Here is a 13,300-nt window from a genome sequence, read left to right as displayed (position 1 = left end):
ATCGGAGCTCGGTGGGTTAATGGAAGTAGTAACTCGCGTCGTATCAGTAGAAAGCGTTGTCGTCGTCGTTGTAGGTGCCAACACTGAGCTAAAGTAACTCGTGGTGTCTGTAGTCACCGTCGTCGTGACCACTCCGCTTGGACTCGGAGTAACAGTCGTGGTAGTCGTAGCTACTCCATACGTAGTAGTTGTAGAAACGCCGCCATCCGACGAAGCACTGACTGTCAAAGTTGCCGTGATAGTGCTGGTACTGGTTGGCAGAGGCGGGTAGACGGCATCCACCGTATTATCACTGGCGGCGCGCTTCTCGTATTCGATATCTTTTATTTCCACAGCAGCGCGCGCGCTATTGCGACAAGTACCGGACTTGGTCTGGCAGCCAGCTCCGCAGTAGGCAGTGGTGGTTCCACACCAGCCATACTGACTACAGCAGTTCCCGAACTTCGAGCCAAGACAGGTGTATCCAGTCTTTCCACCGCACGTTGCGTCAGGGGAGATCTTCAAGCCGGGAGTGGCGCTAGGCTTGGATGAAGCTATTGTCGATGAAGTGGAGGCGCGAGCGCTCGAAACAGAGCTCACAATACCGCATTTCCCAAAACCGGGCTGGCAGCCTGTCTTGCAGTAGGCTGCGGTGACTCCGCACCAGCCGTAGGAGCTGCAACAGTCGCCGAATCCGGAGCCGATGCATGTCTGCTTCGTAGTTCCGCCACAGCGTGCATCAGGGGAAATTTTGAGTGTTGACGATGCTTGTGCTGAGCTTGAAGAGCGTGTTGAGGTGGATAGGCGAGAAGATGGTGGGAGAGTGGATGTACGAGTAGAGAGTGTCGACGCGATTGCGCTTGACGTCCTTGACGAGCTGGCGGATGAAGATGTGCTTGAAGATTGCGATGAGCTGAAGCTGACAGCAGATGACGTAGTTGAAATTTGTGATGAGCTGTCAGTAGATGAACTGCTCGAAGGCTGTGATGAGCTAGTAGGAGACGAACTACTCAAAGGCGGTGATGAGCTGGAACCGACAGCAGACGAACTGCTTGGAGACTGTGAGGAGCTAGTGGCAGACGACGTGGTTGAAGTTTCTGACGAACTGGCTGCAGACGGTATGCTTGAAATTTGCGAAGAGCTAATCGCGGACGAACTACTTGCAGATTGTGAGGAGCTAGCCGCAGACGACGTAATCGAAAGCTCTGATGAGCTAAATGTCGACGAACTGCTTGAAGATTGCGAGGAGCTAGCCGAAGACGACGTGCTTGAAAGTTCTGATAAGCTGGCTGAAGAGGAACTACTTGACGGTTGCGAAGAGCTAAATTCAGAGGTTGTACTCGAAAGCTCTGACGAGCTAGCTGAAGACGACGTACTTGAAAGTTCTGATGAGCTGGCTGAAGAGGAAGTGCTTGACGGTTGCGAAGCGCTGACTTCAGAGGTCGTACTCGAAAGCTCCGATGAGCTGGCAGAAGACGACGTGCTCAAAGGTTGTGTGGAATCTGAAGACTGCGAGGAGCTAGCTGCAGACGAACTGCTCAAAGGTCGTGAAGAGCTGGTAGTAGAAGAAGACGAACTTGAAGGTTGCGATGAAGAAGGCGAGGGACAATCCGAGATAGACACCGTTATCGTAGACGCGGGCGCCGCTGGAATAGTCTCAACGGACAAAACGGTTGCGGTGTACTCAGTGACCGTGGTAGTGGCAATTGGCGGCGGGGTGGATACGTCTGATAGTACAATTGTAGTCGAGTAGGCCGTTGCTGTGGTTGTGCTTGCCGGCTCAGCGGACAGGCTTGCTGTAGCAGTGGACGTACTGGAGTTGATGGTAACAGTGGAAGTACTCGTTGGTTGTGCGTCAAGCGTAGCTGTTGTAGTCGTCGTAACGTAGATAGGTGTACCCGAGTAAGGCGTAGTGATGACAAATGTCCGAGGAGAAAACACTGGACCAGTAGCCTCGACGAAGTTCAGCGTATAGGTCCCGGGAACCAACTTATTCAAAGTGATACTGGGACATTGAAACGTGGTATACGTCGTGGAGCCGAAAGCTTGGGAAGTGGTCGCGGGTGTGATAAGCCCTCCAAAACATACGGTTGTCCTCTGTCCCGGAAGAACAAGGTAAGGGGTTATAGTGTTTCTTGCAGCTCCGTATCTAGTTGGGAAGCTACAAGTACTCCCAACTTGAACTCATCAGCCATCTTGCAAGAATGAGCAGAGCGACAAGACAACATACATCCATTTGTGAAGCTTCCACTAGCTGCCAGAAATCCCGAGTTAGTTGGATCAATAGCGTAGGTAGGCATGATGCTTCCAGACACAACCCGAGGGAAGAGCGGGCCATCAAAAGTACAGATATTGCTCATGATGAAAGATTAACACAAAAGTGCTCGAATCACTTGTAAAGAAACGACTGCGAACCAAGGAGGGAACAACTAGAGAACGACGCAAAGATCGATATATACTTCTCATGAGCGGCCACCAGCTAGCCACTTTTTTAATGTCTTGCTTGCTCATATGCCGCCTAGAAAGACTCCGCGAGGGCGAGGCGTACACACTAACCTAATGGATCGCGCGATCCTGCCTAGCGTCTGATTTACTTCCTCTTTGGTATGACACTCCTGAATTTGGCGCAAAGAGGCGCCGCCACGCGCAATCACCGCTCTTATTTTTGAAGATCGCAGGAGTCAAAACGCGTGCGGCTGAGATCTGGAACGGGTGCGTTAGGCTCCAGGCCGCATTTTTAGTGCTCGTCTTGTGATGCGATCCCGGCGTTATGCACATGGAAGTTTAGAACATGGAGCTGAAAAGGGTCAGGCAACGACAGAGCGAGCTCGGCAATCAAGACTGAGATTCGCGATGGAAGTTCCGATAATCTCTAGATGATCTCCAACAATGGCACAGGCGATCTGGACTCATCCCGGGTAGCTCTTCCATTTCAGGTGTAGCAATCAAGACTAAAGACGGTACTGTCAATAGCCGATAAATAGCGTGGGCATTTGCTCACGTACCGCCTAACATGATCTCAGTCTTGTTCCTCACTCTCGATAGAGACTATTCTTGCTGATATCCAACGAGATCTATGTGCGCAATAATTACCAGACCACTTGAAAAAGAATGAACTGTGCCAAAGATAAGTGTGCCACACTAAAAGAGGAGGGTAGCATGATAGACTTCGTATGAAAACTGAAGGTACGGAGAAGTGACGTCTGAGAAGATTTTGAGACGGTAGAGAGTTGATATGATTGGAAAGGGAGTGATAAATGGAATAATATTGGGTTACAAGTCTACAATAGGACCTAAATATATCCTAAGAGCCGAGCATCCTGCCCGAGGCCGTCTTTGGTGGAGTGTAGTCGCCAAATCATTTTGATGTTGAGGCAGAGATTCCGAGATCGGAGAGTGAGCAGGAGTAATATTGATTAGATAAAAAGCAATACAGTGTCACATCTCGTTTGACAGTCGAGCGTAATGTAGTTGTAAGCGTCATGTTCATCGCAGCAAGTTTAGCCGAAAGAGCCCCTCGCGAACATGCAAACCATGCAAACACCACTGCCAAGCATCAACTGATCTCACGCGCTCAACTTTCCTTCTCCACACCCAATTGCGCCCCAAGACATCTACAATGCCTCCTCCACGGCTCTCACTCGCTCTTATACGAGCGCCAGCTCAAATCAGGCTCCAATGTATCCGCCGCATCGCACCCTTCCGCTACGCATCCACCGCACCCACGCATGAAGCCTCAACACCCGTCGTACCATGGAAGACACCGACAAGCGTCTGGTCGCCCGAGAACCTAATCCCTCCGCCCAAAGATGGCGAAGTCCTTATGGAGCGCAAGCCAAATCGCGAATTACCACCGTACGTCCGTCCCATGCCGCTTCTGTTCAATTCCAATTCCCACTTCACCCTCCATGCCTAAAGTACCAAGTAACTAATCCACTCACACAGGATACCCCCCCTCATACCCACTCAAGTCCGCAACACACTCCCCATATTCGTAATAGCAATGGCAATCTCCCTCCTCGCCTTCTTCAACTACCAAAAAACCGAGTCGAGCGTAGTATCTTCGACGCTCTACGCCCTGCGCACCAACCCGCTCGTGCGCGAACAACTGGGCGACGAAATCTACTTTGCGAGCAAGCACCCGTGGATCAGTGGCGAGATCAATCAAGTACATGGGCGCATCAATATCAGTTTCTGGGTCAAGGGGACCAAGGCGGTGGGGCAAGTGAAGCTGAGGTGTCGCCGACGGGGGAAGGGTGGGTTTTACTTCACGCAGGAGTATAGTTTGACCGTGTTGGATCCGGAGGCCGAGGGCGGGGAGAGGAGGCTGGAGTTGTATGATCCGAATGGCAATGCGATTGATCCGTTTCAGGATCCGATTGGAGACGAGTGAACTAGAGGAGACGAAGGAGGGGTTGTAGCACTTCTTCGAGTGTATAGGAAAGGGCATTCTGGCAATCGCAGGTCGGAAGAGCCTTGCTAGACCTATGCGGAGCCCCATGGACTCGTCATGTAACATATGTATATATCTGTGCACCAGCGCATCATGTACAACAACACCACTATGCATTTAGAGACGGTCAAGAACGGCATGAAAACTTAAAGCTGTGGAATATGTATATACTCATCACAAACGAGAGATATAAGGCGCATCATTACGCGACTCGTGACAGTTCCATCTTTTTCATCGCATCAGTAAGCCGTGATACGTGTCGAATACATGATAAAACGCCGGTGCCATTGGTAGCAATATGCCGCAGTCAAACAATAAGGAAAATGGTATCATAAAGTGTTTAAACACGCGCTCCATTCATCCTCACCCACACACACAAACGCCAGCTAGACGTTTTAAATCTTGTCGTAATCTGCCTCTGGCCTCCTCACGCTCGGATGATGCGCAAGGTTTGGCTTGACGAGGTGCGCAAACTGCGGGTTGACGTTGAGTGGGTACGAGATCTCAGGCATGTGCGCAGCCTCTTCTTCTTGCTCTTCACGCTGTCGTTGCCAGAACTTCTTCTTCTGCGGCTCGCCGGACGTGGTCCTCGAGTAGATTGAGCTCGATGGACGGTGTGAGAAGAACGAGGGCTTAGCGGGCGAGGTGCTATGGTAGGAGGGCAGGAAAGACTGTCGCGCGTTCCGGAAGCGTTCGCGGATTGGGCTAGCGAAGTTGAATTGGCTGAGATTATTGCCTTCTTTATTAGGCGAAGCGACCTGAGGTGAGCCACAGTCTACTGGCGGTGTACCCTGGCGCATAGGTGGTGTGCCGCCGTTGAAGTTGTTGCGGCTGGAGCTGCTGCCTGTGTGGTGGGTGCTGATGGTGAAGGCTTTATGCTTGGGGTCGTAATAAGAGCCGTTTTCGATATCCTCATGCAATGTCATGGCACCGCGCGAGCGGACACGGCGGGCGGTTATATTACGGGACTTGTCACGGAAGACGAAGCTCTACGTAGCATTAGCATCCTACTTTCAAGATAATGGGTGTGAAAATACGTACAGCAACGACGTTGAAGAAGCCAATGACGATGGACAAAATACCTGAAGCAACGAGCAGTCGCCAGAAAGGCATGCTTAGCGACTGCTGGCTTGTAGCTTGCTTGTTCATGTTGCCGAGCATGTTGAGCCCGATGACCATCATAGCGCAACCCAAGGTGACGAAGCCATGGGCGGGACTGAGGAGAGGCCAATTGCGGGCGAAGAAGCCGCGGAAAAGTGAGCATTCAGAGACGATGAGGAACAAGCCCACAATGGCGGTAATAACATGGCTCGTAGCATCGAAGAAGAAAAACTAGGCAGGTCAGAATCTGCATAACTTCCAAGCTTGCTGTTGAACGTACCTTGGAAACAATGAATGTCTTGACAAGCATAACAATGCTGCTCGCAACCACGGAAGCAAGTGCAATGATATTGAGGCCGCGGAGCACATTGAGAATGATGTACCCTGGTCCAGCCAGGTGATCGGCTGAAAGAAGCGCCATTTGGAAGATGTACAGATAGTCGTAAATTGCTCAAGTAACTAGGGATCGTAGAGAAAGGTATATGAGCTGTCCAGCAGTCGAGAAGAGCGCGTCGAGCGATTGGAGTGAGGGAGTGTGTCGGTCAAGAAGTTGGAGTTTACGAATATAACAAGAGGGGGGATCCCACGCCGCAAGGCTAGCGACCTGCTCGCTGGACAATAGCAACAACAAAGAACAATAGAGACTGAAGATGAAGAATAAGAAAGAAAGATCGAAGTCGAAGTGAAGGAGGGAAACCTGAGGACAAAAGTTGCCACTAGCCTTTACCTATCATTGCCGCGACCCTTACAGCAGCCCCAAATAAAGGCCCATCGCGCTGGCACCTCTCCTCGAGTCACAATCGAGTGGTCAAAATTACTCGAATGCATGCTTTGCGCCTGTACTACTGGCTGAGGTGAAACTCGGGACGTACCCCTGCTGGATGCGGGCGGGAGAGATCAGGCCCAGTCACCCATCTCTTCGCTGTTCATCTCGGTACGGGGAAATGGAGCTGAAAGAGCCCAGGGCCCTAGGAAGTCGGGCAGCCAGACGTTGAGGTGCCGTTTGAGCGACGTGTGGCAGTCGCGTAGTGATTGGTGGTGAGCGCTTGAAACGCGCTCGGGTAGCGGCAAGGATGGTGTTTCATAGTCTAAACACTCGATGGGCCGCACAGTCTGGGGGCGGCTAGATCATCGGGCCTGCAATCGTTGCTGTTCATTTCTCCGATGCCAGACGCCGCTGCGACACAGATGAGGTCGGAGTATACTATGCCGGAGGTCACTATGCAATGGCATACGAGGGCGGGTGTACAAGGCGCTACGGTAAGCGAGCATGCCAGCGAAGCTGAGGCTAGATCACGTTTCCTTCTACAATGTCGTCCTGATACTGGCACTGATCTCCAGGGCTGGGCAAAAGGTATGGGAGATGAAGACGAACGGGTCGGAAGTTAAAGAGGGATGATTAGTGAGGCGACGGGCCGCCTCCCTCCTGCAACGATCTTCAAGTCATGCCAAGCAGTAATTCCGGTCAAGCAGTCATTACTTCAATGTGGTGTACGTTTTACCACTTCTTGCAAGTACTAAGAGGGCAGGAAATATCAAGTAGATTCAGTGTAAATTTTGCTCAAATATTTCCATTCGTCACAGGGTATAGTGCTAATAGAGCAGACCAGAAAGCAAACAAAATTCAGTCAAATAAGGCCATGGCCGAAGAGTCATTCAAGACGCCCGGACGGTCAACACGCCCCCGAATAGTTTGCCAACTCTGTATATCTGACGCGGTCGCGGAAGCCTTCCGTTGATCTGTTTCAATGTTAAATGAGCCATCTTTTCACAGTTCCATTCAAGATATCTTACTCGGGTCCCGTCGCGGAAGGCAAGTTCGGTTTGACCATCATTCATTGGAATGGCATTGGCAGGGAGGTCGAAAACCTCACGCAAAGATCGGTTACGTTTGCTGTCCTTTTCTTCAACACCCTTACCTGGCTTTGACTCACCCTCACTCTCGTCAAAGCGGCTAGACATCCATGCCCCATCACTCTCGTCATGGATGTCCTGTCTCCGAAATCGTCGCACATGTGCCAATCGGTGATCTGAACCAAAGAATTCCTTCCTAGAAGGCCTTCTCTTGATCTCAGCAATCTTCTCCATCCTGTCCGCCGACTTCATCGTCACATCTGAACGCTTTCGATATTGCGGGAAGACTGTATAGAAGCTGGTTTCACGCTTGATGTTATGGCCAGAGTTGGATACGCTCTGAGGCTGATGTGGCATGGACCGCTCAAAGGGCATGCATAGTGAATCGTTCAGTTTAGTCGACGGAATGAGTGCATTTGGTATAAACGGAGCTTTTGACGTCGATATGAGCAAATCAGGAGCAGCATCGGTTTGGACTGGCGTGGGTTGGGTAGGTTTTAGGAGTGGTGATAGTATCCGCTTATCTCCTCGAAAAGGTTGATTGGCGGCCTCCAGGGATTCAGTTGTTGCTGATGAGTTCCTTGAAATCTTTGAATTCGCATTCGGTCTAGGACGAAACGCCGCGTGCTTCTTTTCACACTGGGCCTTTACTTTGTCGTCAGCGAAAGTCCAAAACCTCTTCTTGCCTTGTCCGACGATTTTGTGACTACAGAATTCTTGTTCGCGAGCAAGTTTAGATGCAAGACTTCTCTCCCACCCTACTTCGATCTCTCGCAGATAAGGAAAAGTACTCGCTATCCAATCGATGATCTGAGAGGTAGTCAAATGTGCTCCATCTGCAGCAACTAGTGCTATTTGAGCCATTTCGCAAATATTGTAATGCTTTTCAGACAGGGGAACAGCTGGACTCTCCGAGCCAGTATCCGTCGGCGGTCTTGATCCGGACGAGGATCGCGGTCTTGTAAGCTTTAGTGCAATCGACTCTGACTGCATCCATTCTGTCACAGAAATACCACTCTTAATCATTTTGAAGTGATTTGATGAAACTGGAGCTGACTGGGACGAGATCATCGAGGCCTGCTTCGTTTCGGATGCAGGTGTACTTGTTGTGGCGACGAGAATGGCTTGCGGGCTGCTTTGTGCAGTTTCTTCGTCGGCTGGAGTAGCATTAGGTGTCTCTGGTATCTCTAGCTTGCCAGCCTCTACGATAAGCGACCGATTGCGGCAGTTGCGACTGCGTAAATTAGTAGATGTATAAAGAATGTCTCTGAAAATAGCTACCAGTTGCCACCATCCCTGCTGTTCTCTGCAAGAATGCGCTGTTTCCGGCATATTGAGCATAGTACCGTCAAGGGAGTGGTCTTCTCAAACAGAAGAGGTCCAGTGAGCGGCAAACCAATATCGCTACTGGCTACTGAGTTGTCCGCAAAACGCTGTTTTGGAGCAGATTCGGGTATGTCAAACTGACTTGAGCGTTGTGTGGGCGTATTAGGGACCTCTGTACGTTCTAGTATAGGAGGAGCATTGGGTTGCTGGATTGCTTGGCTATCCTTCCCTGATTTGCTAGAGTTGATGACTGGGCTGTTAAGCACGTCGTCGACCAGGAGGACTTTATCTGGTCTTCTTTTTTTGTCCTCTCTGCATCCAGAATTGCGGGCAGACGGTAATACAGAGACTGCCTTGGGAGCTTGTAGTTTAGCAAAGCCTGAAGACCCGCGGCTAAGATTATCGCTCAAACATTTTAAACACCTCCAATGCGATCTGATATTATTAGTCATCTTAAGCAACGTGACTGAAGGAAGTAACTCACTGTTCAATCCCGTCAATGAGTGGAGGGTTTCGACAACTGTCGTGATAAGCTCTCCCACACCCCGGACAGGTGATGATCGGATTGTAGTTCGTTGCAGAGTGTTTCTCGCATACACGACATGTAGGCTTGCTTGATGGAGTTTTCCTCGAGGGCAGACTTGAGCGGGCTTCATCGCTGTTTCTCGATTTAGCACTCCGGTTTAGACTCTCAGCATCTCGATCGAGATGAGGTGCCACGAACGAAAAAGAATTCCTTGAAGATTCGGAAACACGGCCGCCCTTATTCTTCTCATGTACTGGACGCGCATAGGGCGTGCTGGAACCACTCGAGCCTTAGCACATCAGCCGCTAGTGGGACTATACATTTGAGAGTGCCTCACCTACGCTTGACTTCGCGAAGACCCGGAAGAGGTCGTGTCGGTAGGGCTGTTGAGCTTGGTCGAGCTCGCGTGGGAATTGAAGTACTTAATCCCGTGCGTTGGCGTTTCAGAGGTGGTGGTGATATCCTAGCCGAAAGGCGTTCTCGCAGGTTACTGTAGTGGCTAGCCTTGTCATGGGCACCCATAGAGGTTTCCGGATTGTCGCCAAATGGTGCCCTCGGCCGGGCCTCGACGTCCTTCATTCAAACTGTTGTAAACAGACGACTCGGCTTGGTCTGTTCGTTGAAAGAAAGAGGATTAGCAATGTCGGATACAACAGTCAAGTTGTGGGTAGATTAAGGAAGAAGTTCAGGTCTTTTGTGAAGGCAGCATCTCGCTCCATTGGAGGCTTCTACTTGATACCATACTGCTAGCGGGTAGTTACATGCGGGCTGACAGTCCCGCGATGTAAGAGCCACACAACGGCGGCAAGCCCACGGAGCAGGACCAGAGGGAGACCATCGACAATGTGCGATCTGACCTTTTACCAGTAGTCATCATGTAATGGGAATAGTCGCCTTGAGCTTCTTGGGGAGGTAGTGCTACGTACTTTTTATACTGCGACAGGATAATACGCACGAGGCCTTCAAAGGTTGCCCGCCGTACAGCACGCGTCTAGCAAGAGATAGCGTATCCATGCGACATGGAGAAGAGAACAAGGACGAGAGCCTAGGTGCGGCCATACGGGCGGTGAGGGTATCATGCGAGTGAGGTTGAGAAGAAGCGGCTTTCTGTTTGCTTGTTTGTGGTCCAGTACACAAGAAGGCGCAATGACCAGAAAGAGCGGGTTTGGGGTCGACGCGTCGTCACGTGTGTTCTAGTCCTGACGGCCTCAGGCCAACGCCAGTGGGGCAAGCGCAGGAGGTGTCCTCAGCAGAAGGTGCTCGCTGATAGCTCCAAGCCCGCCAATTCCCACCCAGTGCACACCCGTACTGCTACACTTTGTAGCCATGGACTTCCTCAAGTCAGCAGTCGCATCTGCAATCTCAAAAGGTCCCGCATTTGGTTACACTTTCGGGGATCGTGTAGACCTCAACGACTCCATCTGGACACTGCACAACGGCACAAAGCGAGTACGGCCCGGTTATCTACAGTACAAGCGCTTGGGCTAACATCGCCCTGATAGGAAGATGGCTCCAAATGTAGTATATTCTCCTTCGACATCACCGCGAACAAGTCTCGACTACCCCTCGCCCGCAATGCACTCCGCAAGCTGCGAACTATGCGCCATCCCGGCGTCGTCAAGGTCTTGGACACAGTGGAGACGGAGACGTACATATACATCGCGACCGAAAGACTGAGTCCGCTGAGCTGGCATGTCAAGAGGAAGAGTCTGACCGAAGAGACAACGAAATGGGGCCTGCACAACATCGCGAAGACGATCAAGTTCATAAATGCGGATGCAACTTCGATCCATGGCTGCATTCGCCCAGCCTCCATATTCTTCAGCGAGAGCGGGGAGTGGAAGCTAGCCGGATTCGATGCGCTGAGCTCGGTCAAGGAAGACGATTCTATATTACCAACATACGGTAGTCTCATACCAGACGCAGGACGATACATGGCACCGGAGATAGCAAAGGCAGGCTGGGAGGTTATTAAGCAAAACCCTACACATGCGGTCGACGCTTACAACTACGGCGTTCTCATCTTCGAGGTCTTCAATGGCAGCTATGACAGTAGCGGCCAGCTGGTGCAAGTCAAGAGCATACCATCAAGCATGCACCAGTCCTACAAACGCCTCCTCAACCCGAATCCCAAATCTCGAATGAGTGTGGCGAAATTCCTTGATCAGGGGAAGCGAATAGGAGGGTTTTTCCAGACGCCATTGATCCAGGTCACAGATGACATTGAGAACCTTGGCCTCAAAGCCGATGATGAGCGAAATGAATTACTCGGGTCAGCTTTCTCGACTCTCACGCGTAGTGATTTTACTGACTGCTTCACAGAAAGCTAGACGAGGTTGCAGACGATTTTCCAGCCGACTTTTTCAAGATGAAGGTACTTCCAGAACTACTCAAGTCAGTAGAGTTTGGCGGTGGCGGCGCCAAAGTCTTTAGCACTGTAATGCAGATAGGGCAGAAGCTGTCCGACGACGAGTATGAAACGCAGATTACACCAGTCGTTGTGCGACTGTTCGCGAATCCGGACCGAGGCATACGCGTCTGCTTGTTAGACAACCTTCCACTCATGATCGACCATCTACCGCAAAAGCTGGTCAACGACAAGATCTTCCCGCAAATGGTCACTGGATTCACAGATTTAGCGCCTGTCGTCAGAGAGCAAACAGTTAAGGCTGTCCTGACTGTGATTCCAAAGCTCTCTGATCGAACAGTAAATGGCGAACTTCTACGACATTTGGCAAAGACAGCGAACGATGAGCAACCTGGTATCCGGACGAATACGACCATTTGCCTAGGGAAGATTGCCCGCAACTTGGGAGCAGGTGTACGTTTGCGCTTTCTTATGAGAGACATCGAATACTAACTCTACACAGAGCCGAGCCAAAGTCCTCGCAGCCGCCTTCACCCGCTCGCTCCGCGACCCCTTCGTCCATGCCCGCAATGCCGCTCTTTTGGCACTGGCTGCAACAGCGGACGTCTTCAGCGAAGACGACTGTGCTACCAAGTTATTACCCATCATGTGCCCTTCCCTTGTCGATAAAGAGAAGCTCATCCGGGACCAAGCACAGAAGAGTGTGGACATCTACATGACGCGCATCCGCAAATTTGCCGCGTCAATGCCGGATACCGTGCTTCCGCCACCGAGTCTGGCTGCTGAAGGGTCAGGAACAACGCCGCGAATGGGAACTCCTTCGAATGATACCGCTGGAGCTGGTTGGGCGGGATGGGCCATCTCGAGTTTCACGAACAAGCTGGCCTCGACCAGCGGACAGATACAGGCCGATGCTCCTGCGAATGGAGCCGCAGACCAAAGATCATCTTCTCTACCACCACAGGCAACATCATTCAGCAAACCTCCTGTTCCGCTCGCTTCCAAACCTGGCATGCAGCTCCACAGCGCCAAGAGCTCGGCTTCGATACCGACCGTCAGGTCGCCAGACCCAGCCGCCGCGTTCGACGATGAAGCAGAGGACTTCGACGATGAGTGGGGTGGCTTTGGCGACGACAATCCCAAGCCTCAAGACGAGGACGAAGACCCCTGGGGCACACCCGCCGTCTCGAAACCTTCGACTACGACCTCATACGACGACAAGGGCGAGCCGGACTTTGCTGGATGGCTTGCAGCACAATCGGGCGCTAAGAAGACTACAAAGCCCCCGCTGCCGAAAGGGTTGTCTAAGCTCTCACCAACTTCGAAACCAGGAAGACCTATTATCGGGGGAAGGGCGAGCACGACGGGATCAACGGCGACGAGGAAGGTTGTTGTGCCGCCGAAGAAGGAGGTCAAGAAGGAGCAGCCGAAGGCCAAGGAAGAGGAGGAGGAGGGCTGGGGTGATGCTTGGTAGGGCCACTGAGATGGGTATAGCAGCGTTCATGTGCAATCGAATATTTAGCATAGCGACGGCGTTGGACGATGGAAGGATTGAGGCCGGCAACTGTAAATTGGAAATGGAACATCCAACTATACTGGATCTCATCACACACACGATCTCCGAGCAATGCCGCAAACAACTCTACACACTAGTGGACAGTCTTCGCCAGAGTCTCTCAATCAGGAATCCATG

General features: G+C 51.5%; 7 protein-coding genes across 7 annotated transcripts; 2 read left to right on the top strand and 5 right to left on the bottom strand.

Moving 5' to 3' along the window:
- Positions 1-354: 354 nt before the first annotated feature.
- Positions 355-522, bottom strand: K460DRAFT_247067 (carbohydrate-binding module family 18 protein; the record flags this gene model as incomplete). Its single annotated transcript, XM_040927352.1, has 1 exon — positions 355-522. A coding segment is annotated over one exon (168 nt), but the record flags the coding sequence as incomplete, so codon positions are not given.
- Positions 523-585: 63 nt separating this feature from the next.
- K460DRAFT_247258 (carbohydrate-binding module family 18 protein) lies at positions 586-762 on the bottom strand (the record flags this gene model as incomplete). The annotated part of the gene is made up of 1 exon (XM_040927354.1): positions 586-762. A coding segment is annotated over one exon (177 nt), but the record flags the coding sequence as incomplete, so codon positions are not given.
- A 76-nt stretch (positions 763-838) lies between these two features.
- Positions 839-2,437, bottom strand: K460DRAFT_818 (uncharacterized protein). Its single transcript, XM_040938718.1, has 3 exons — positions 2,210-2,437; positions 1,356-2,156; positions 839-1,282 (listed from the first exon to the last, which is right to left on the bottom strand). Exons 1-3 carry the CDS (start codon positions 2,337-2,339, stop codon positions 990-992), a joined length of 1,224 nt encoding a protein of 407 aa, XP_040792167.1. The 5' UTR covers positions 2,340-2,437; the 3' UTR covers positions 839-989.
- A 1,161-nt stretch (positions 2,438-3,598) lies between these two features.
- Positions 3,599-4,861, top strand: K460DRAFT_324043 (DUF1783-domain-containing protein; the record flags this gene model as incomplete). Its single annotated transcript, XM_040930560.1, has 2 exons — positions 3,599-3,834; positions 3,925-4,861. The coding sequence occupies 2 exons, from the start codon at positions 3,599-3,601 to the stop codon at positions 4,370-4,372; spliced, it is 684 nt and encodes a 227-aa protein (XP_040792166.1). The 3' UTR covers positions 4,373-4,861.
- On the bottom strand, positions 4,828-5,954 carry K460DRAFT_399719 (uncharacterized protein; the record flags this gene model as incomplete). The annotated part of the gene is made up of 3 exons (XM_040936252.1): positions 4,828-5,421; positions 5,474-5,764; positions 5,814-5,954. 3 exons carry the CDS (start codon positions 5,952-5,954, stop codon positions 4,828-4,830), a joined length of 1,026 nt encoding a protein of 341 aa, XP_040792165.1.
- Positions 5,955-7,189: 1,235 nt separating this feature from the next.
- K460DRAFT_399718 (uncharacterized protein) lies at positions 7,190-9,818 on the bottom strand (the record flags this gene model as incomplete). The annotated part of the gene is made up of 5 exons (XM_040936251.1): positions 7,190-7,273; positions 7,328-8,621; positions 8,669-9,148; positions 9,198-9,528; positions 9,581-9,818. The coding sequence occupies 5 exons, from the start codon at positions 9,816-9,818 to the stop codon at positions 7,190-7,192; spliced, it is 2,427 nt and encodes an 808-aa protein (XP_040792164.1).
- A 747-nt stretch (positions 9,819-10,565) lies between these two features.
- Positions 10,566-13,081, top strand: K460DRAFT_275165 (ARM repeat-containing protein; the record flags this gene model as incomplete). The annotated part of the gene is made up of 4 exons (XM_040928015.1): positions 10,566-10,688; positions 10,742-11,511; positions 11,562-12,060; positions 12,110-13,081. The coding sequence occupies 4 exons, from the start codon at positions 10,566-10,568 to the stop codon at positions 13,079-13,081; spliced, it is 2,364 nt and encodes a 787-aa protein (XP_040792163.1).
- Positions 13,082-13,300: the final 219 nt, after the last annotated feature.

This window comes from Cucurbitaria berberidis (genome assembly GCF_010015615.1).
Source record: "Cucurbitaria berberidis CBS 394.84 unplaced genomic scaffold K460scaffold_1, whole genome shotgun sequence".
In the NCBI taxonomy this organism is placed as follows: domain Eukaryota; kingdom Fungi; phylum Ascomycota; class Dothideomycetes; order Pleosporales; family Cucurbitariaceae; genus Cucurbitaria; species Cucurbitaria berberidis.
Note: the sequence above shows the minus strand (reverse complement) of the source record. Positions and strands in the feature narration are given on the sequence as shown.